The sequence below is a fragment of the Eptatretus burgeri genome, chromosome 3, assembly GCF_056783735.1.
Source record: "Eptatretus burgeri isolate ZD-2024b chromosome 3, Ebu_testis_v1, whole genome shotgun sequence".
Classification (NCBI taxonomy): Eukaryota; Metazoa; Chordata; class Myxini; order Myxiniformes; family Myxinidae; genus Eptatretus; species Eptatretus burgeri.
In genome coordinates this window covers 136,318,725-136,340,806 of record NC_140963.1, presented here as the reverse complement: position 1 = coordinate 136,340,806, position 22,082 = coordinate 136,318,725, and the positions used below count along the sequence as shown (strand labels likewise).

At 45.8% G+C, this 22,082-nt stretch overlaps 2 protein-coding genes across 12 annotated transcripts in view; both read right to left on the bottom strand.

The window, feature by feature from the left end:
• CEP164 (centrosomal protein 164) overlaps positions 1–15,111 on the bottom strand; it is a 95,451-nt gene extending 80,340 nt beyond the window's left edge. For 7 of the 8 annotated variants that reach the window (XR_015056650.1, XM_085875771.1, XM_085875776.1 and 4 more), the window contains exons 1-3: positions 14,957–15,111; positions 14,034–14,136; positions 9,394–9,517 (exon numbers count right to left, since the gene is read on the bottom strand). Coding sequence is in view for 7 of the 8 variants with exons in the window: in XM_085875771.1 (XP_085731897.1) it covers positions 9,394–9,463 (70 nt within the window). In the remaining variant the exon portion in view is untranslated. Of the gene's footprint in view, positions 1–9,393; positions 9,518–13,990; positions 14,137–14,956 lie in introns of all 8 variants that reach the window. The other variant, XM_085875772.1, reaches the window with a different exon arrangement.
• A 4,169-nt stretch (positions 15,112–19,280) lies between these two features.
• The window catches only part of SDHC (succinate dehydrogenase complex subunit C), a 51,139-nt gene continuing 48,337 nt past the window's right edge, over positions 19,281–22,082 (bottom strand). For all 4 annotated transcript variants that reach the window (XM_085875768.1, XM_085875770.1, XM_085875769.1 and 1 more), the window contains one exon: positions 19,281–19,678. In XM_085875768.1, coding sequence (XP_085731894.1) covers positions 19,574–19,678 — 105 coding nt within the window. In that variant the 3' untranslated portion in view covers positions 19,281–19,573. The remainder of the gene's footprint in view (positions 19,679–22,082) is intronic.

The window sequence follows — 22,082 nt, the reverse complement described above, 5'->3', positions numbered from 1 at the left end:
CTCTCAACCAGCTTCATGAGGAAGTCACCTGGAATGCTTTTCCAACAGTCTTGAAGGAGTTCCTACATATGCTGAGCACTTGTTGGCTGCCTTTCCTTCACTCTGCAGTCCAACTCATCCCAAACCATCTCAATTAGGTTTAGGTCGGGTGATTGTGGAGGCCAGGTCATCTGATGCAGCACTCCATCACTCTCCTTCTTGGTCAAATAGCCCTTACACAGCCTGGAGGTGTGTTTTGGGTCATTGTCCTGTTGAAAAACAAATGATGGTCAAACTAAGCGCAAACCAGATGGGATGGCATATCGCTGCAGATTGCTGTGGTAGCCATGCTACTAGTTAAGTGTGCCTTGAATTCGAAATAAATCGCCGACAGTGTCACCAGCAAAGCACCCCCACACCATCACACCTCCTCCTACATGCTTCACGGTGGGAACCACACATGCAAAGATTATCCATTCACTTTCGCTGTGTCTCACAAAGACACGGCAGTTGGAATCAAAAATCTCAAATTTGGACTCATCAGACCAAAGGACAGATTTCCACCTGTCTCATGTCCATATGCCTGGTGTTGGCTTAATGGTTAGGGTGGCGGGCTTGGGATCCTTGGGTCTTGAGTTCAAATCCCACTCAGCTGTTGAATTAATACCAGGTGGGGTTAACTCGACCTGTCATCCTTCCAAGGTTGGCAAAATGAGTGCCAGCATGCTGGTATACTGTGTCGGAGTGGCGACCCGTCCAAGATTGTGCCCAATAGCCAAGGAGACTGCTTCGGCAGCACCAACGCTCTGCACAGAGTATGATCCCAATGGATGGATAGATGGAATGTCCATTGCTCGTGTTTCTTGGCTCAAGCAAGTCTCTTCTTCTTCTTCTTCTTGGTCTCCTTCAGTCGTGGTTTCTTTGCAGCAATTCAACCATGAAGGCCTGATTCACACAGTCTCCTTTGAGCAGTTGATGTTGAGATGTCTGTTACTTGAACTCTTTGAAGCATTTACTTGGGCTGCAATCTGAGGTGCAGCTAATTGGTGATTTCTGAGGCTGGTAACTCTAATAAACTTATCCTCTGCAGTAGAGGTAACTCTGGGTCTTCCTTTCCTGTGGCAGTCCTCATGAGAGCCAGTTTCATCATAGCGCTTGATGGTTTTTGTGACTGTATTTGAAGAAACTTTCAAAGTGCTTGAAATTTTCCGGATTGACTGACCTTCATGTTTAAAAATAATGATGGACTGTCGTTTCTCTTTGGTTGAGTTATTCTTGCCGTAATATGGACGACTACAGTACAGACAAAAAAAAAAAAAAGACAACCTTTTACCAAATAGGGCCATTTACTGTATACCAACCCTACCTTGTCGCAACACAACTGATTAGCTCAAACGCATTAAGAAGGCAAGAAATTCCACAAATTAACTTTAACAAAGCACACCTGTTAATGGAAAAGCATTTCAGGTGACTACCTCTAGAAGCTGGGTGAGAGAATGCCAAGAGTGTGCAAAGCTGTCTTCAACGCAAAGAGTGGCAACTTTGAAGAATCAAAAATATAAAATATATTTTGATTTCTTTAACACATTTTTGGTCACAACATAATTCCATATGTGTTATTTCAGAGTTATGATTTCTTCACTATTATTCTACAATGTCGAAAATAGTAAAAATAAAGAAAAACCCTTGAATGATTAGGTGTGTCCAAACTTTTGACTGGTACTGTACATACATGAAGCAAAAACATGCGTACGGCTCGTGTGCATACATAATACATCATGGTTATATAGCTGAGATCATTCCAATTGGACTGGACCATGGAATAACACTCAGGCCTCAAGCCTGAGGCCTGCCAATTTGTGTTGCTTCATACCCGGGTGTACATACTCTTCAGGTCAAAAGTTTTAGAACACCCCCATTTTTCAGTTTTTACTGAAATTTAAGCAGTTCAAGTCCAGTGAATAACCTGAAATGGTACAAAGCTAAGCGGTAAACTGCCAGAAGTTTAAAAAAGAAAACAGTTTAGGTTACCAAAAACTGGAAAATAATGTAAATTTCAGAGTTGTTAAAAAGGCCCTTTTCAGGGAACAAGTAATGGGTTAGCAACTGCAGCTGTTCTGCAGCAATGGAAGTAAATTAAGCCTTGAAAGTTGATGCAAACAATTCCGAGAGGTGTCCCAACTTTTGTTGATTAGTTACAAACCCCCCGTCTGTATAAAAGCAGTGTTGGAACAGACTGTGTTGCTCTGCCCTCCGAAGCATTATTTGGACAATATTGCACTGCAGGAAGTAGTATATTGCTATCATAATGGTGAGAAAAAGACAATTAACAAAGGAAGACAGACAGACCATTATAACCCTTAAAAGTGTAGGTCTTTCCTTTAGAGAAATTGCAAAGAAGCCAAGGTGTAAGTGAGTACAGTTTCCTACACCATCAAAAGGCACTTGGAAACTGGAGGAAACTCTGACAGGAAGAGGTCTGGCAGATCCAAAGCCACAACACAATCAGAAGACAAGTTTCTGAGAGTCAACAGCTTGCATGATAGGCGGCTCACAGGACAGCAGCTTCAAGCACAGCTTAACACTGGTCGAAGTAAGGAAGTCTCAGTTTCAACTGTGAAGAGAAGACTTCGAGCTGCAGGTTTGACAGATCGAGTGGCAGTAAGAAAGCCATTGCTAATGTGACAAAATAAGAAAAAGAGGCTTGCCTGAGCCATGAAGCACCGCCACTGGACTACTGAAAACTGGAAGAAGGTCTTATGGACCGATGAATCAAAATTTGAAATCTTCGGTTCATCACGCAGGGTTTTTGTATGCCGTCTAGTCGGCGAAACGATGGTTCCTCAGTATGTGACACCAACTGTCAAACATGGAGGAGGAAGCGTGATGATCTGGGGCTCTTTTGCTGGATCCAGAGTCGGCGACTTGCACAGAGTGACTGGCACCCTGAACCAAAAGGGTTACCACAGCATTTTGCAGCGCCATGCAATACCCTCTGGTCTATGCCTAGTTGGTCAGGAGTTCATCCTACAGCAAGATAATGACCCAAAACATACCTCCAGGCTATGTCAGAACTACCTTAAAACGGTAAGAACAAGATGGTAGGCTTCAAATAATGGAATGGCCAGCACAGTCTCCAGACTTAAACCCCATCAAGCTGTTTGGGATGAACTGGACAGAAGGGTGAAAGCAAAGCAACCTACAAATGCAACACATTTGTGGGAACTTCTGTAACAGTGTTGGGAAGAACTTTCCGAACAATATTTTAATTCCATTGTAGAAAGAATGCCATGAGTATGTTTGGCTGTTATATCTGCAAAAGGTGGCTACTTTGATGAGTCAAAAATTTAGATTAAATTTTGTTCAACAAAATGATTCCATGATTTCTTTTTTATCTGCAATTGTTTATTTGTTCTATGCTTTAATTTCAGAGTACATTGAAACATTAAACTGATTCAATTTCAGTAAAAACTGGAAAAATGGGGGTGTTCTTAAACTTTTGACCGGTAGAGTACATGAGGCAAAAGAGCTCATGTGCATATATAATACATCATGGTTATACACATAGGATCATTCCAATTGCACCGAGCCATGTACTTACACCCAGGCCAAAGGCTCAAGGCTTGCTGATCTGTGCTGCTCATGCAATGGTGGCGCATGATCTTATTTGGGTGGAGTCAGGCCAGCTGTCCAGTCAATGAGTGTAAAGCAGTGGAGTGGAGTCAGGGTAGCTGAGCACTGACCCATGTATAATAATATGATATTTTCGAAGTATAAAAAGGGCATAACTCAGTGAAAAATTGATGAAACGCCCCGAAACTCGAACTTGTAATGTAACGTATCATAATAAAGTCATGTGCCAAGTTTCAGTTGAATATGTTAAAGGGTATGCGAAAAAAATCGGAAAAACCACAGGTGGGATGAATGGACAGACAGACGGACGGATGGAGAGCAAACCTATAGTCCCCTCCAGTGAAACCGAAAGAGGACTAACAATGCCAAAACCTGAAACCATAAAGGGTGATTGTGAAGAAACAATTTCATATTTTAACATTCTGATTCTTAAAGAGATGGTTTAGTCTGTTTCATCTTTCCATTTAAGTTCATGATGCTTGGATCCCAGGTTCGTCACGTGGACCGCCCCACATCAACCGCTTGGCCGCAACCGCAACAGCGGCTGTTGTAAAAACCAAACATGTTGAGGTCGTTCGCCTTGAAGATGGCTGGTTTAGGCCGAATTTGACAAGAAACGCCACGAGCGGTGTCATTGCTTCGAGATTTAACGAGTACGTCTAAACACACTCGTTATCAGTATTAAATTATCCCAATTTAGTCCCCAGAGATTACCAATCAGCCCAAAACAGTTTGCATGGGAAGGAGGGGCCTGAGGGGGAAGGACGTGCATACAGGCCTGAGGGGAAATAAATAAATACTTTATTCAGCACAAGACAACAGAAATGGAAATCGTGGATGTGAACACTATTCATAAATAAATAACTGCACTTAACAAGAGAGGGAAATAACTGAAATTCTGAAGGGTTAACACATATAACAACCATGCACTCAAAACAGGGCAAGACTGAAAATGAGCCGACAGGAAGGAATGTTCCATGTTTCCACAGGAGCAGCAGCTTGCACAGCCGGACTTCTTGCAAGCTACTTCTGCCAAACTGCAAAGAGGAGAGTATCCCTCTCACTTAGATTCCATCTCTGTCCTTCTCTCTCAGCAGCGAGAACACACCCCTTATCCATTCCCGCACCCCTGAGGCATCATGTTAGCCCTCTTCACGAATCACGGGCCGCCGCATGCCTAGCGGCAGCGTCGGAACACGATCAATGCCGTAGACATTGAGCGCGTGGTCAAATTGTGTTTTATCTTGCTCGTTGCCAATTCGGGGAGGCTGTGTGGGAGAGAAGAGATTCTTCCTCCTCCCAAAACACGTGGGGAGGGGGTGGAAAGGCATGCTGCAGTGTAGGCATTGAAGCACCTCTCTCTTGTCTGGGTCACACCTGATTCGACACAGGAGAATGAACAAACAAGAGACCTTTGGGTTTTCTGGACATGAAAGGTTACAACATTGTCTCCCAGCGGCACACAAACACAAGACAACTTATCCTGACCAGCATGTTATCAATACAGGGTAAAAAAATAAAACAAGTGGTGCCAGGCACAACAAATCCCACCCATTTATTGACGAAGTTATGAGTGAAAAACGATTTTCAACTTTTCGTGACCTGACCTTGACCTTTGACCTAATTGGACCCAAAAGTTAATGGGGTCGTCCGAGGTTCATTACCAACCTGTGGATACAATTTGACAGTGTTTGAGCCAGCCGTTTTCCCGTAAAGTTATATTTTTCTAACCATGTTTTAGTTTTGATGGAAAATTTGTAATTTGGACCGATGATCATGACCCCCAAAACTTTGGACCCTACCGATCTTCACAAATATGCATTTTTCACTATAGGATTTTTTCATTTTTTTCACTATTCACTATAGGGTAGGATTATAAGTGACAAATAGAATAAGGTTCACTATAAGCTTAGTTTGAAGTAAATCAGATCATTTTTGACGAAGTTATGAGCGAAAAACAATTTTGATCTTTTCGTGACCTTGACCTTCGATCCAATTGGACCCAAAAGTTAATGGGGTCGTCCAAGGTTCATTGCCCACCTGTAGATTAAATTTGATAGTGTTTGCTAAAGCCATTTTGCCGTAAAGTTGCTAACAGACAGACAGACAAACAAACAGACAAACAAACCGGGCGATTACAATATCCCGCTCCCTCCCTCCAGGGGGGGGGGGATAATAAAAAAAAAAATGTTGGGTTTCCGGTAACATGCTGCTCAATGAATGGGGTAGGTAGGTAGGTAGGGATTTAAAAAAAAATTTTACACGTGTTTAAATGTAAGCAGTGCGTATTTTAAATTCTACATCTTTCCAACCAGTGTGTATGTTGATAGTTGAAAAGATATAGAATCACAAACTTTAACATGTCCATCGTGAGATACAAAATTAGGGGGAACAACAGTATTGTGTACACAAGTCAGAGTATTAAATGATACCAATTTAGTATCTCTGCAAGGTTTCATTGAAACAGTGAAGGTGGTCTCAGCAGTGGTAAAGATAGCATATCATTAACATGGCTTAACAGGACATATTGTTACGTTTGTGGAGGGAGATGGGGGAATTTCATAGTGAAGATAGGATTGTATAGTATAGATAACATGGTCCGTGGACGAGTAGGAGACATCTCAATGTAATTTAAGTAGGGAAAACTGAGCTTAAGATTGTTTATGTGTCACCATATGAGGGGTGGTGTGTTAAATAGGTAGGGTCGAAGGTTAGTTTCGCCTAGTATGTGAATGGCCCATGACCATTTCCCACGTTTTTGTATTTGCGGGGCCGGCCATAAAAAACACCCCACGTTTTTACAACAACAACAACAACGGCAGACCCAGCTCCTGACGGAGCTCGAACATTTCCGAGCAGGCTAAACCTCGCCTCTCAGGAATCGTAACCGGCAGGCCACGCCCCCTAAGTTCATGATTGGTAGGGGGTGACATGATAGAGAGAGAAGGTTCGAGTAAGAGACGGCGGTTGGAACAGAATGGTCTCTCTTGCTTCTTCCTCAGCATGGATAAGAAAGCTGTATGATTCTCGTTGTTCGTGCTGGTGCGAATTTGCTCACGTGTAGGAACAAGACGCTCGCCTTTCTCTGTTCGACTGGGTCACGACGTTTGTGTGCTTTGGAAGGAGAGGAAGAGATGGAGAAGAGCGTCTCTCAGTTCTAACTCGACAGCCTCAGTGTTGTATGATCGATGAGGAAGGCAGCGCCATTTTTGTGTGTGTGGACCTGGTGCTGAGAGGGAGCAATGTTGGCAATTTTTATCGTGAGAAAGAACTGTAATGGCGGTCTGTGGGTTCTTGGCATTGAGGACCGTCCACACGACATATCTCATGTAGTGGCCGTGGAGAGAGACTTCGCGCCATCTGGTGCGTTTCCCACGCGGAGAGCGACTTCGCGCCATTTTGTGCGTTTCCCGTGTGGTGACTTCGCGCTTCGAGGATCGCCAAGCTCCTAAAGGTCATCCCTGGACATAAAGTCGAGTACCGGCATAAAGGGAGGATTTGTTTCTTTTTAACCTTTCCCCTTGTCTGTTTTTGTGACTGAGTGGAAACGTCACAAATTAGGATTTAGTTTTACCTCACTCTTTGATTTATTATCTTGCCAAAACGAAGTTTATGCAAGATATGTTAGTCAGCTTGTATGGTTTTTTTTCTTTTCTTTTTGTCTGTAATAACGTATAAAAAATTCTGCAGAGCACAGTTATCATTGGAAATTTTTGTAACTTCGCATATCAGAGACCTATAGAGGTCCTTTCAGCGCATAAAATTTTGAAGGTCAAGGTCACTTTGTCGCAAATCAGGGGAATCGATGAAACCCTTATTTTTTGAGTAATTTTGATCGGATCGTCTTCAAACTTCATGGGAATATAGTTCATGGTCTGGTGCTCAGCTGATTAATTTTTGGTGGCGATTGGCCTTGACCTTCATGGTTAGCGCCTAAGGTCAAACATATTTGACCCCAAGGTCAAATTTTCAAGTTTTAGGAACCATATCGTGTAGTACCTCAAATTGAACACCTCGATGAGTGCTTTCTAGATATGTCAAGCTTGAGACATTATGACATATTTGGTGACGTTATGAGGCAAACGCATATTTTTCATGGTTACTCTGTAGAACGATTCTCATCGGAACCTCTCGTAGGCAGATATTCCTCAAGGAGTTGCTCCTGGTGGATAGCAGCTCTGTTCACCTCAGTGTGACCTTAAAGAAGTCACACGTGGTCACCTTTTGGAAAGATACGGTTCACCCTGCGGGTGACATTGGTTTATTTTCATTATCACTCTGATTTTCTTTCATTAAACAATTATTGTTGAATTTCCTTGCGTTCGTTTATTTGTTGTGGGTTCGAGAATAAACCCGTGTACTTCCGTTCTGGTACACACCTTCGCTGCTTTCCACCCCAAGCGCGAAGTAATCGCCAAGAATCTCGGCTGTTCGCCTCCGAGTTAAAACCGTTCGGCTATCCGTCCAGGCTGGTGTTAACCGGCTGGACATGACAACATGAAAGAATTGAGGAATACTCATCTCCCATTCATCATCCCTGAAAATGTTGCATATTCAGATACTGTATTAGACCCTTTCCAGTTGACAAAAATCCGAGATTACACCCTTTGGGGGCATCCATTAAGTATATACGCTTCAAAATAAGAAACTTGAACCCAACCCCCACCCCCAGCGAATACACTTTAAATTTAATCTGCATAATCCAGCAACATAACAATTGTTATACACTCCCCCCCCCCTTTCATCGCTCCCCTCCCTCCTCCCTTTCCCCTCACCGCTCCGTTCCCCTGCTCCCCCGTCCTCTCATCCCACCCCCCTTCTCCCATGTATTCCCATCAACGAAGTGTCAGGTGGTATTTGCTGGTATAAAATAAAATGTGTACAGTTTGCAGGGTACAAACAGGCCCCTCCCCCAACAAAGTATAGTACCGTCTATGAAAGCCACACAAAGCTGAGATAATGATAAGATCTTGCAATTTTTCTTACTTTATAACAAAACTGGCTAAAAATAATTTTCAATATATTCAGTTCTGTATTTTAAAATATTCAGAACAAATAATTACACTTAGTTTTCGATTTTAGACCGACGTTCAAAATAAGCTTTTTCTTCTTATTATTCTTCTTCACAACCTACCTTTTAGTTTTTTTTGGTGGTAGCCATTTTTCACCAGACATAAATAAGTATGCCAAGTGCAGACCTCATGGGTCTGACATCTTGTGTGTCGTGGTGACCACATTGGCACTTTAAGTGAAAAAGGATGGGTTTTGCAATGTTTTTAAAATGTCAACAAAACTTTCTGACCCCATAACTGAAATAAACAGCCGCTGATTTTCTGACCACAGCAGTCAACAATGGCACAAAGTAATGCCGTGCACAGCATAAATAAAATGGCAGCCGGAAGTCGGCCCTCACAAAAAAAAAAGGTGTCCGCAGAAATTATTGGGGTAGGTCGGGTTACCGGAAACTCAACTTTTTTTCGGCCTCGATAGAAAATAATAACATCATGACAGTGTGAAGTTCTGAAAGTTGTTCCATGATCTTATTGGCAAAACGTTGTAAGGATGGGGAGGTATAAATAATCCTACCATTCAGGTTTGATGGCCCCTCTGGTCGGGTCAACAATACATGCTCGATGGGGTGTTGCCCCCAACTTAATGGGACATGTGTAACAAAGAAGAAGATAAGGGTATAGTGGACATTTCAGCAGTGACAAATAAAAATTCCAAAGCCTTAAGTGCAACATCAGTACAAGATAAATGCTTCAGTCATAATGCCCTCACCTTTCTCCGTTGGCACAAAGTCCTCATCGTAGTTTTCCTCCAGAATGATCTGTGTTCCCCCAAAAGCCATGATCTACCTCATTCAGCAATTCCCGGAATATTCTTCTTTGGACTCTGCCAGGAACTGCCCCCCCACCAAAAACAAAAGCAACAACTACACACAGTGTACAGTACTCCGCAAACGCAGCATTATCCTGAACTTTGGAACACAATAGCACACTTCAATGGATGGGAGTACTTGCGGCATTAAAGAATAATACTTTTTTTGAAAACATTACATGTCAGTAATAAGTTTTCCTCTCTGGTCAAAATCAAGAAACTTTGCAAAAGATTTTGAAAGTTGATCGAAAAAGATTCTTTGTTACTTGGCAATTTTTTGTATTTTTTTTTTGACAAGTTTGTTGATCGCCTCCGTTTGTTTGTGTATTTGTTTGTTTGTCTGTCCGCTCGCCTCCCGCCCAAACCGCTCAACCCATCGTTCTGGCATCGTTCTGAAATTTTCAGAGATTAATATCACCGAACCTGCGACGACCCCGCATTGAAGTTTCGTAAAATATGGTTGACCGAAAAGGTCGACATAGGCCAATCAGTCAATTTGAGCCAAATTTTCTAAAATCCTCAAATTTCATCGGATTGACTTGAAATTTGAGCAGGATTTCCAAATCAGGTCAGTGAATTCAACCACCGATTACTTTTGAGGTTATCTTATGTCAAAAGGTCAACATAGGCCATAAGGCCAACGCAAAATAGGCCAAATTTTAAGTTTCTAAAATTGCCAATTTTCATCCGATTGACTTGGAATTTGAAGTCCATTTGCATACGAGTTCGCGGAACTCAAGCACCTATTAATTTAGGGGTCAACATAAACTATAAGGTCAACATAGGCCGAATTTCTAAAATCCTCAATTTTCATCAAATTGAGTCGAAAATTGAACAGGATTAACATATCAGGTCACTGAATTCAACCACCTTTTATTTTTGTGGTCAACAAAGGTGAAAAGGTCAACACAGACCAAAAGGTCAACATCTATCTATAATTCCAGCAATGTGTGTGTGTGTGTGTGTGTGTGTGTGTGTGTGTGTGTGTGTGTGTGTGTGTGTGTGTGTGTGTGTGTGTCTGTCTGCGACCGCCGTTTCTCGACAACCGCTGGTCCAATCTGATTGAAACTTGCCAGGAATATTGCCGGGGCCCCGCAGATGTGCCTTTTCAAGGTTTGATATCAATCGGACAAGCGGTTCCCAAGTTACGGCCATTTTACTGCTTTTTCAGTGTTAAAAAGGTGTATATATGGCAGCTGAAGGTGTCGTTCCACCTTCTCACCTTATCATGCCAATTTTTTCCCAAATTATTAATAACCGGACGATCACCGGTCCGATCGGATTGAAACTTGCCAGGAATATTGCCGGGGACGCACTGATGTGCCTTTTCAAGGTATGATAACAATCGGACAAGCGGTTCCCAAGTTACGGCCATTTATCTGTCGACCAATTACAAGACACCGTGCTATGACATCACGAATAACGTCAATTAATATTTATTTATTTATTATTTTAATTTTATTTGCACGATTGACGGTCCGATCTGATTGAAACTTGCCAGGAATATTGCTGGGGACCCGCAGATGTGCCTCTTCAACGTTTGATATTAATCGGACAAGCGGTTCCCAAGTTACGGCCATTTATCTGTCGACCAATGACAAGACACCGTGCTATGACATCACGAATGACGTCACAATTAATGTTTATTTATTTATTTATTATTTTATTTCTTTTGCACGATTGACGGTCCGATCTGATTGAAACTTGCCAGGAATATTGCTGGGGACCCGCGGATGTGCCTTTTCGAGGTTTGATATTAATCGGACGAGCAGTTCCCAAGTTACGGCCATTTATCTGTCGACCAATATCTGCGAAAGAGGGGGACGGGAGAGGGGGGATGAGAGTGGGGGCGAGAGAGGAGGGGGGAGAGAGGAAGGGCGAGACTAGGGGATAGAGGGGGCAAGAGAGGGGGGAGAGAGAGGGGGCAAGAGAGAAGGACGAGAGAGAAGGGCAAGAGAGGAGGGGGGAGAGAGGAGGTGGGAGAGAGGAGGTGGGAGAGAGGAGGTGGGCGAGAGAGAGGGGGAGAGAGAGGGGGAGAGAGAGGGGGAGAGAGAGGGGGGAGAGAGAGGGGGAGAGAGAGGGGGAGAGAGAGGGGAGAGAGAGGGGAGAGAGAGGGGAGAGAGAGGGGGAGAGAGAGGGGGAGAGAGAGGGGAGAGAGAGGGGGAGAGAGAGGGGGAGAGAGAGAGGGGGAGAGAGAGAGGGGGAGAGAGAGGGGGGAGAGAGAGGGGGGAGAGAGAGAGGGGGAGAGAGAGGGGGAGAGAGAGGGGGAGAGAGTGGGAGAGAGAGTGGGGCAAGAGAGGGGGCAAGAGAGGGGGTGAGAGAGAGGGGGCAAGAGAGGAGGTGAATGAGGGGGTGAGAGAGGGGGGCAAGAGAGGGAGAGAGGGGGAAAGAGGGGGTGAGAGAGAGGGGGCATCACAATTCAAGAGAGGGGAGAGAGGAGGGGGCGAGAGGGGGGTGAGAGTGGGGGCGAGAGAGGGGGGTGAGAGTGGGGGCGAGAGAGAGGGGCGAGAGAGAGGAGAGGGGAGAGAGGAGGGGAGAGAAGAGGGGAGCGAGAGAGAGGGGGCGTCACAATTCTTCTTCATTTGATATGACGTCACAATTGACGCTGGAGACCTGAGTATGTTTCCCAGGTGTTTCCCAAGTTATGTCCATTTATGATACGGTTGGTCCGATCTAATTGAAATAATGCCCCAATCCAGTCATCGTTTACGCCCCTACAGGCCCGTACTAGTAGACCAAATTTCTAAAATCCTCAATTTTAATCGAATTAACTTGAAATTTGAAGAGCATTTTCATGTCAGGTCACTGAATTCAGCTATCAATTCATTTTAAGCTCAAAAGGTCAACACAGGCCTAATTTCTAAAATTGAGAGGGCCAAAAACTAAATATAATCACTTTATTCCAAAAAGTTGTGGACGAATTATGACAAAACAAGGTGAATGAGCTGAATAGGTGACAAGAACAAATGGATTGGATTTTGGTTCGGATCCAGCACATCAGAGGGATACAAAACGTAAACTGTTCTACCTGGTAGAGGTCTGTGCGCTACCGAGTGCCATTCCACTTTGTGCTGTTTTGCCAAGTTGTCATTCAATGAGTGATTTTTCATTTGTTTGTTTGACCTCACAAGGAATTGTTTTTTTTAGCTCACCTGGAACATACTTTTTGGGAGCTTATGGGTTGGCGCTTCATCCGTCTGTCTGTCCACAAATACTTTCAACTTATTCTCTGAAACTTCACCTACAATTTCGATGAAACTTTACCACAACGTTCATCACCATGTAAGTAAAATACCAAAGTTTGTTCATGGCATTAAAAAAATGGGCCCAAAGGGGGTCTATTGGGGTTTCCCCTCAAAATAAGTGTTTGCTTTCTTCTCTGAAACCACACACTCAATTTCGATGAAACTTGACCACAACCTTCATCACCCATGATGTACCAAAGGTTGTTCATGGCAGTAAAAAAAAAAATCCATAGGTGTTTAGTTTCTTCTCCGTTACATATTTTGTCGGTCATCCACGGCTTCCAATGGTTCCCTTATTATCTTATCCATCCGCTACCAGGTGAGCGCCCAGGGGTATTGCCCCAATGTTTTTTTTTTTTTAAATACCTTTTCAGATCATGTTATTATGTCAAGTGTACAGCAAACATAAATGCAGAAGAGTTTTTCAGCAGAATGGACATTAACAGCCTGAGTAAAGAAGAGGATAATTCGCACTGTGACAAGGTCGGAGTTTTTCACTGAGAGAGGAGATAATGCATCTCGAATGGTCTCCCTGGAAAGGTGACGACAGCAGAAATATGCAGTGGCCTGCAAAAGTATTCATCCCCCTCCAAGGTTTTCACATTATGATGCCACTTGAGCTTATTTCATGATGCTTTCAAATCAAATGTAATATATACAGTCTTCACAATCGAATCAAAACTGATAAAGCGAAAAGAATGAAGATAAAATGTGAATCAGTTAGATTAACAGAGAAAATCAGATGATTCTCAGTTACATCAGTATTCAAACCTTTTGCCTAATTAACCTGAAATCACTTCAGGAGCAAATTATTTGTTTGAAAAGTGAAAAAACAAGTGCAATAGGTTTCACCTGCATGTAATCAACGGTTTAACTTTAAAACAGGAACGCACGTCCTGAAGCTCACCTGGATCAGGAGCAACAGTCACTCAAATCCCCTGCAGACACCCTTCGACCCCAATTTTTTTTTTGCCGTGAACCAACTTTGGTACATCACAGGTGATGAAGGTTGTGGTCAAGTTTCATCGAAATCATGTGCGTAGTTTCAGAGAAGAGAGCAAATACCTATTTTGTGGGGTCAAACTACCCCCACCCCGTAGACCCCTTTAACGAGCACAGGTTTTGATGCGGTCGATACACTTTGGTACATCACGGGCGATGAAGGTCGTCGTCAAGTTGCATCAAAATTGTGTGTGTAGTTTCAGAGACGATAGCAAGTACCTATCAGGGATAGTTGAGTTCACGGATATTACCAGGACTAGAGGATAGCTCAGGTATAGATGGGCGATTGCTTACATGTGTGGTGACTGGGAGGTCTGTAAGAGGGTCTTGTTAAAAGGTGAACGAGTTGTCATTGTTTGTTCATTCCTCTCCTGCAAAGCTTCTTCATAATTCCACCCTGCAGGAATAAATAACACACTCATGGTGACGTCTGCATGTACCAGCCCCACTGCTCTTCCCCCTCATTAATAAATAACCCAACTGATTAAATTGATATGGTATTGATAAAGCATAGACATGATGGGCCAAATGACCTCCTGTGTCTCGGTTCCTTGTACTGTATAAGGCTTTGAATTGCTGAAACACACACACACACACACACACACACACACACACACACACACACACACACACACACACACACACACACACACACACACACACACACACACACACACACACCTTTTTCAGAGGTGTTCTGGGCCTGTGAAGTGTGCAGCAGATATGGACTTAATACTGTAGCTCGCTAGCTCAGAGACAGAGAGACAGAGACAGAGACAGAGAGACAGAGAGAGAGAGAGACACAGACACAGGGACAGAGACACAGACAGAAAGACAGAGACAGAGACATTATCGTCATTGAATGGGCCTGGAGGCAGCAAAACGTGACTTGATACCCTCATAACCTCATACTCCTCGTCCACAATTGTGACTGAATATAAGCCATGGTTGAAAAAGCAAAAGTAAAGCGATCAATGAAGGAAACGAAGGAGGAATATGAACCAACGAACTCAAAATGACGGCTCCAAGTATAACCAAGTGCAAATGACGCGAAACTGATAACGTGGTCGTGGAGCTCGCACAAGGTTTATATTTAACATTCATTCCCAACCCCGGAGAAAACCTCATCAATTATCAGCTGGAATTCATTCTTTCGCAACCACTAACATTTTCCTGTGAATATTTAAATTAAAGAAAACCGTATGCGAAACACTTACCGTGCTTGAGGAACTTTAAACGCTGTACTTGCGCAGGCCTCGTTACCACGGCAACGCTTTACGCCTCAGCAGATTTCCGCGCATGTGATTCGCTCCTCTTCCCGTCAAATGATCACGTGATCCACTTCGAAACGCATCCACTCCGCCCAAGTCCTCACGTCACTTTGAAGCCATTTTTTTTGGTGGTTGCTTTTTTTTTTTTCTTCTTCTTTTTTTTAACTGTGAATGTCTGCTATGAAAAGTCTTTTTTTGTTTTTTTGTTCACTTAATGGGGAAAAACGAATAACCGGTTTTCTGCACGGTGATCCAATAATCAGAGGCTGTGTAAGTGACTGCACCGGCCTGATCGTGGTCCAACTAAGCTTAGTCCAGTGCTGAGCTCACCCAATCCCCGTCCGAATTCCCACCTCACCACCTGAACAGGGTACTGGCAGTTCTGGCACGTAAATGGCCTTTTGCTTTCGATCAGCCAACATATGTACATAAAGGACAACGTGACGTCATAATAGAACAACGACGTGCTGATTGTATGCATCAGCTGCAGAAGTATAATCAGGGTGGCATCATCGGCTGAGCGTGCGGCTGTGGCGCTGATGCAACAATGCCCTCTGATGGTAAGGGCAGGAACTTGTTTGTTCAGGGTGCTGGCGAGAGCTCGCCTACTCTTCGAGGAGGACACCGTGGGATCTTTAACGTCCACCAACGAATCCTGGCAGACAGGACATGCAGTTTTAACGTCCATCTGTGGGAGTGCACACACATTGATGAATCACCCTACCTGTAAAAACACCGGGATGACAGTTAAAAGCTGAATCGGGATTCGAACCCACGCAAGGCAGCTTAGAGGCGAGTGTACGAACTTCGTAATCATCGTGTCAGCCCAGAAGACAGCTTAATGGTGATGACGACCAAACAATACTTCTCCCAATGGACAACAATATGAATAGCCGGACGCTGATATAATGAACCCTATGAGGACGCAACCGAGCAAAAGGAACAGTACAAAGACGGGGGTGGGACACATGGACAGCAACGCCAAGGGACAACATAACAAGTAATGCTGGTAAAAATGAGGTGCAGGAGAGGATGCATGGGGTGGACAAGGTTGCAGGATGATGGATAAACTGGAGAGAGAGACAGAGAGACAGAAACAGAGAGAGACAGAGAGACAGAGAGACAGAGAGACACCGAGAGAGAGACAGAGACAGAGAGAGACAGAGACAGACAGAGACAGACAGAGACAGAGACAGACAGAGACAGAGACAGACAGAGACAGACAGAGACAGACAGAGACAGACAGAGACAGAGACAGAGACAGAGACAGAGACAGAGACAGAGACAGAGACAGAGACAGAGACAGAGACAGAGACAGAGACAGAGACAGAGACAGAGACAGAGACAGAGACAGAGAGAGACAGAGAGAGACAGAGAGAGACAGAGAGAGAGAGAGAGACAGAGACAGAGACAGAGACAGAGACAGAGACAGAGACAGAGACGTTTAACAGGGGTAGAAAAGGTGGTGAAGAGCATACTTGACCTGGACGGAAGAATGAGCTTTAAGTGAATGTGGAAGTTTGGTTCACAGGCAGGGATAAAAAAAGAGGAACGAATGAGTGGAGGTGAGGGGTGTTTCAGGATTTGGGGAGTTTCACCAGAAGTTTCACACTGCGTGAATATCCCGTTGCTGGCGAACCATGCGAATAGCTAGACCCCAATATAATAAACCCTACCTTCCCCCCAATAAATTACAACTCAATTATACTCCCCATTGTTCCTCATGTGTGCTAAATTTGGTTGCGATCATTTCGGCCATTTTAAAGATGTCCTCTCCCCTCTCACTTTGACACTCATGTCTATCGAGTTTGGTATGCCGACAATGTTCGGCTCTCAAAATATACAAGATACAAGGGAACGGAGACAGACAGACAGACAGACAAATAAATAAACCAATGTCACCCGCAGGGTGACCCGTATCTTGCCAAAAGGTGACCACGTGTGACTTCTTTAAGGTCACACTGAGGTGAACAGAGCTGCTATCCACCAGGAGTAACACCTTGAGGAATATCTGCCTACGAGAGATTCCGATGAGAATCATTCTAGAGTAACCATGAAAAATATGCTTTTGCCTCATAACGTCACCAAATGACGTCATAACGTCTCAAGCTTGACAGATCTAGAAAGCATTTATCGAGGTGTTCAATTTGAGGTACTACACGATATGGTTCCTAAAACTTGAAAATTTGACCTTGGGGTCAAATATGTTTGACCTGAGGCGCTAACCATGAAGGTCAAGGCCAATCGCCACCAAAAATTAATCAGCTGAGCGCCAGACCATGAACTGTGTTCCTATGAAGTTTGAAGACGATCCGATCAAAATTACTCAAAAAAATAAGGGTTTCGTCAACTCCCCTGATTTGTGACAAAGTGACCTTGACCTTGAAAATTTTATGCGCTGAAAGGGACCTCTATAGGTCTCTGATATGCGAAGTTACAAAAATTTCCAATGATAACTGTGCTCTGCAGAGTGACCGATACGTGATTACAGACAAACAAACAAAAAAAAATAAACCAATGTCACCCGCAGAGTGACCCGTATCTTGCCAAAAAGTGACCACGTGTGACTTCTTTAAGGTCACACTGAGGTGAACAGAGCTGCTATCCACCAGGAGCGCCTCCTTGAGGAATATCTGCCTACGAGAGATTCCGATGAGAATCATTCTACAGAGTAACCATGAAAAATATGCTTTTGCCTCATAACGTCACTAAATGACATCATAATGTCTCCAGCTTGACATATCGAAAGCACTCATCGAGGTGTTCAATTTGAGGTACTACACGATATGGTTTCTAAAACTTGAAAATTTGACCTTGGGGTCAAATATGTTTGACCTGAGGTGCTAACCATGAAGGTCAAGGCCAATCGCCACCAAAAATTAATCAGCTGAGCGCCAGACCATGAACTATGTTCCCATGAAGTTTGAAGACGATCTGATCAAAATTACTCAAAAAATAAGGGTTTCGTCGACTCCCCTGATTTGCGACAAAGTGACTTTGAGCTTTGACCTTGACCTTCAAATTTTTATGTGCTGAAAGGGACCTCTATCGGCCTCTGATATGCGAAGTTACAAAAATTTCCAATGATAACTGTGCTCTGCAGTGATTTATACGTGATCACAGACCAAAATAAAAAATAAAAAAAAAACATATGAAGGTCAAGGCCAATCCATCCACTGGGACCATACTCTGTGCAGAGCGTTGGTGCTGCCTAAGCAGTCTCCTTGGCTATTGGGTACAATTCTGGACGGGTCGCCACTCCGACACAGGATACCAGCATGCTGGCACTTATTTTGCCGACCTCGGAAGGATGACAGGCAGAGTCAACCCCACCTGGTATTAATTCAACAGCCGAGTGGGATTTGAACTCAGGATCCTCGGATCCTAAGCCCACCACCCTAACCATTAAGCCAACACCAGGCAAGACCAATCACCACCAAAAATTAATCAGCTGAGTGCCAGACCATGAACTATATTCCCATGAAGTTTGAAGACGATCCTTTCAAAATTACTCAAAAAATAAGGGTTTCGTCGACTCCCCTGATTTGCGCCAAAGTGACCTTGACCTTCAAAATTTTGTGCACTGAAAGCGACCTCTATAGGCCTCTGATATGCGAAGTTACAAAAATTTCCGATAACTGTGCTCTGCAGAATTTTTTATACGTGATTACAGACAAACAAACAAACAAACAAACAAACAAAAAAAACATACAAGCTGACTTACATATCTTGCAAAAACTTCGTTTTGGCAAGATAACAAAACAATGGAGTGTGACAACAGGGGAACTTTTGATTTGCGTCAACTTTGCTTGATGCGAGACTGGTTAGCAAACACGTCACATGTAGCACAAAAATTAAGGGGCAACAGTGGTTGAATGAACTCGTCTGCTCGTCAAAGCATGTCCATCTGCATTGCCAGACATGTAGAACAATGGATAGAATCAAAAGAACGTTGACGAAGCAAGAGACCGACGTTTTGGGCATTTACCCTTCATCAGAGCAAAAAAGGGAGCCCGACCTAAAGGGTAGCTTCCGAAGAGTTAACGCCTTTGTTGCTTCTCACGGCGGTGAGCATACTCCAATCAACGTTCTGTTGACTCAATCGTTACATCTGATCCATGGACATAACAGGGGTTGCAATTAATTGCAACTGTAATCCCAGGCATGGTTAGTTTAGCAAAATCCAAGAATATATAGAAATCTACAGAATAGGAAGAGACAGAGCCGAAGGAAAACAGAAGCAACACGGAAGCAAGGAAATGACAGCACGTGATGGATGCGTAAAATTTATTGAAGTAGATTTGGTGAGGGAGTTGAAAATTACCCTTTACAAGATGACAATCCAAGAAGGGAAACCATAAATACTATTTTTAAATGCGTGCATTGAAGTTTTCAATATTTTATCAAGTATAACATTCCATAGAAACAAAAAAAAAAACCCAAATTATTATTATACAGATGTAACTCGAACCCAAAACAAGACTTTATCAAATAGATGTGTTATAACCGAGTACAGTAATGGTCACAATACAAGGGATACACAGAAAACAGAGTTGAAGGCATTCACATTAAAGCAAGACCAAGGGAAGACAACAAAGTGAAAGCAAGTACAATGTATCCAGATCGAAACACTTCTGTAAGCTTGAATCCTTTGCCGAAATCCCAAGCCTGGAGGCGACAAGAAAATGATAAAATAATGAGCCATTTGCACAACCGTGGGTAGAGATAGCATTACAGAAATTATACATGAAAAAGCAAGCAAGAACAGTTGGCCAAACAAATATTTGATAGAGGTAAACCACTTTGGTAATCACAAGGCGAAATAAAAGAAGAAGAAAATAATTTTTTTTTAGGCCTTTGTGCATAGCTCAGTGGAGTACAACTCTTCCTTACTGGTGGCACCCCAGCATCGCATCACTCCCCTGGAGTCTGTGCAATTTAAAGGTCTCATCATTATTGGAACATCCCACGGTGAGGCTGAAAAGCAAGGCCTGTTGCACTCGCATCGCAAACATGTCGATGGCCTTGGATTTTCACCGCCTCTCCGTCTCCGTGCGAGCGTCTCCGTGCGAGCGTCAGCGTCTGCGTCTCCGTGCGAGCGTCAGCGTCTGCGTCTCCGTGCGAGCGTCAGCGTCGGCGTCTCCGTGCGAGCGTCAGCGTCGGCGTCTCCGTGCGAGCGTCAGCGTCGGCGTCTCCGTGCGAGCGTCAGCGTCTGCGTCTCCGTGCGAGCGTCAGCGTCTGCGTCTCCGTGCGAGCGTCAGCGTCTGCGTCTCCGTGCGAGCGTCAGCGTCTGCGTCTCCGTGCGAGCGTCAGCGTCTGCGTCTCCGTGCGAGCGTCAGCGTCTGCGTCTCCGTGCGAGCGTCAGCGTCTGCGTCTCCGTGCGAGCGTCAGCGTCTGCGTCTCCGTGCGACCGTCAGCGTCTGCGTCTCCGTGCGAGCGTCAGCGTCTGCGTCTCCGTGCGAGCGTCAGCGTCTGCGTCTCCGTGCGAGCGTCAGCGTCTGCGTCTCCGTGCGAGCGTCAGCGTCTGCGTCTCCGTGCGAGCGTCAGCGTCTGCGTCTCCGTGCGAGCGTCAGCGTCTGCGTCTCCGTGCGAGCGTCAGCGTCTGCGTCTCCGTGCGAGCGTCAGCGTCTGCGTCTCCGTGCGAGCGTCAGCGTCTGCGTCTCCGTGCGAGCGTCAGCGTCTGCGTCTCCGTGCGAGCGTCAGCGTCTGCGTCTCCGTGCGAGCGTCAGCGTCTGCGTCTCCGTGCGAGCGTCAGCGTCTGCGTCTCCGTGCGAGCGTCAGCGTCTGCGTCTGCGTCTCCGTGCGAGCGTCAGCGTCTGCGTCTGCGTCTCCGTGCGAGCGTCAGCGTCTGCGTCTGCGTCTCCGTGCGAGCGTCAGCGTCTGCGTCTGCGTCTCCGTGCGAGCGTCAGCGTCTGCGTCTCCGTGCGAGCGTCAGCGTCTGCGTCTGCGTCTCCGTGCGAGCGTCAGCGTCTGCGTCTCCGTGCGAGCGTCAGCGTCTGCGTCTCCGTGCGAGCGTCAGCGTCTGCGTCTCCGTGCGAGCGTCAGCGTCTGCGTCTCCGTGCGAGCGTCAGCGTCTGCGTCTCCGTGCGAGCGTCTCCGTCTCCGTCTCCGTGCGAGCGTCTCCGTCTCCGTCTCCGTCTCCGTCTCCGTGCGAGCGTCTCCGTCTCCGTCTCCGTCTCCGTCTCCGTGCGAGCGTCTCCGTCTCCGTCTCCGTCTCCGTCTCCGTGCGAGCGTCTCCGTCTCCGTCTCCGTCTCCGTGCGAGCGTCTCCGTCTCCGTCTCCGTCTCCGTGCGAGCGTCTCCGTCTCCGTCTCCGTCTCCGTGCGAGCGTCTCCGTCTCCGTCTCCGTCTCCGTGCGAGCGTCTCCGTCTCCGTCTCCGTCTCCGTGCGAGCGTCTCCGTCTCCGTCTCCGTCTCCGTGCGAGCGTCTCCGTCTCCGTCTCCGTCTCCGTGCGTCTCCGTCTCCGTCTCCGTCTCCGTGCGAGCGTCTCCGTCTCCGTCTCCGTCTCCGTGCGAGCGTCTCCGTCTCCGTCTCCGTCTCCGTGCGAGCGTCTCCGTCTCCGTCTCCGTCTCCGTGCGAGCGTCTCCGTCTCCGTCTCCGTCTCCGTCTCCGTCTCCGTCTCCGTCTCCGTCTCCGTGCGAGCGTCTCCGTCTCCGTCTCCGTCTCCGTGCGAGCGTCTCCGTCTCCGTCTCCGTCTCCGTGCGAGCGTCTCCGTCTCCGTCTCCGTCTCCGTGCGAGCGTCTCCGTCTCCGTCTCCGTCTCCGTGCGAGCGTCTCCGTCTCCGTCTCCGTCTCCGTGCGAGCGTCTCCGTCTCCGTCTCCGTCTCCGTCTCCGTGCGAGCGTCTCCGTCTCCGTCTCCGTCTCCGTGCGAGCGTCTCCGTCTCCGTCTCCGTCTCCGTCTCCGTGCGAGCGTCTCCGTCTCCGTCTCCGTCTCCGTGCGAGCGTCTCCGTCTCCGTCTCCGTCTCCGTGCGAGCGTCTCCGTCTCCGTCTCCGTCTCCGTGCGAGCGTCTCCGTCTCCGTCTCCGTCTCCGTCTCCGTCTCCGTCTCCGTCTCCGTCTCCGTCTCCGTCTCC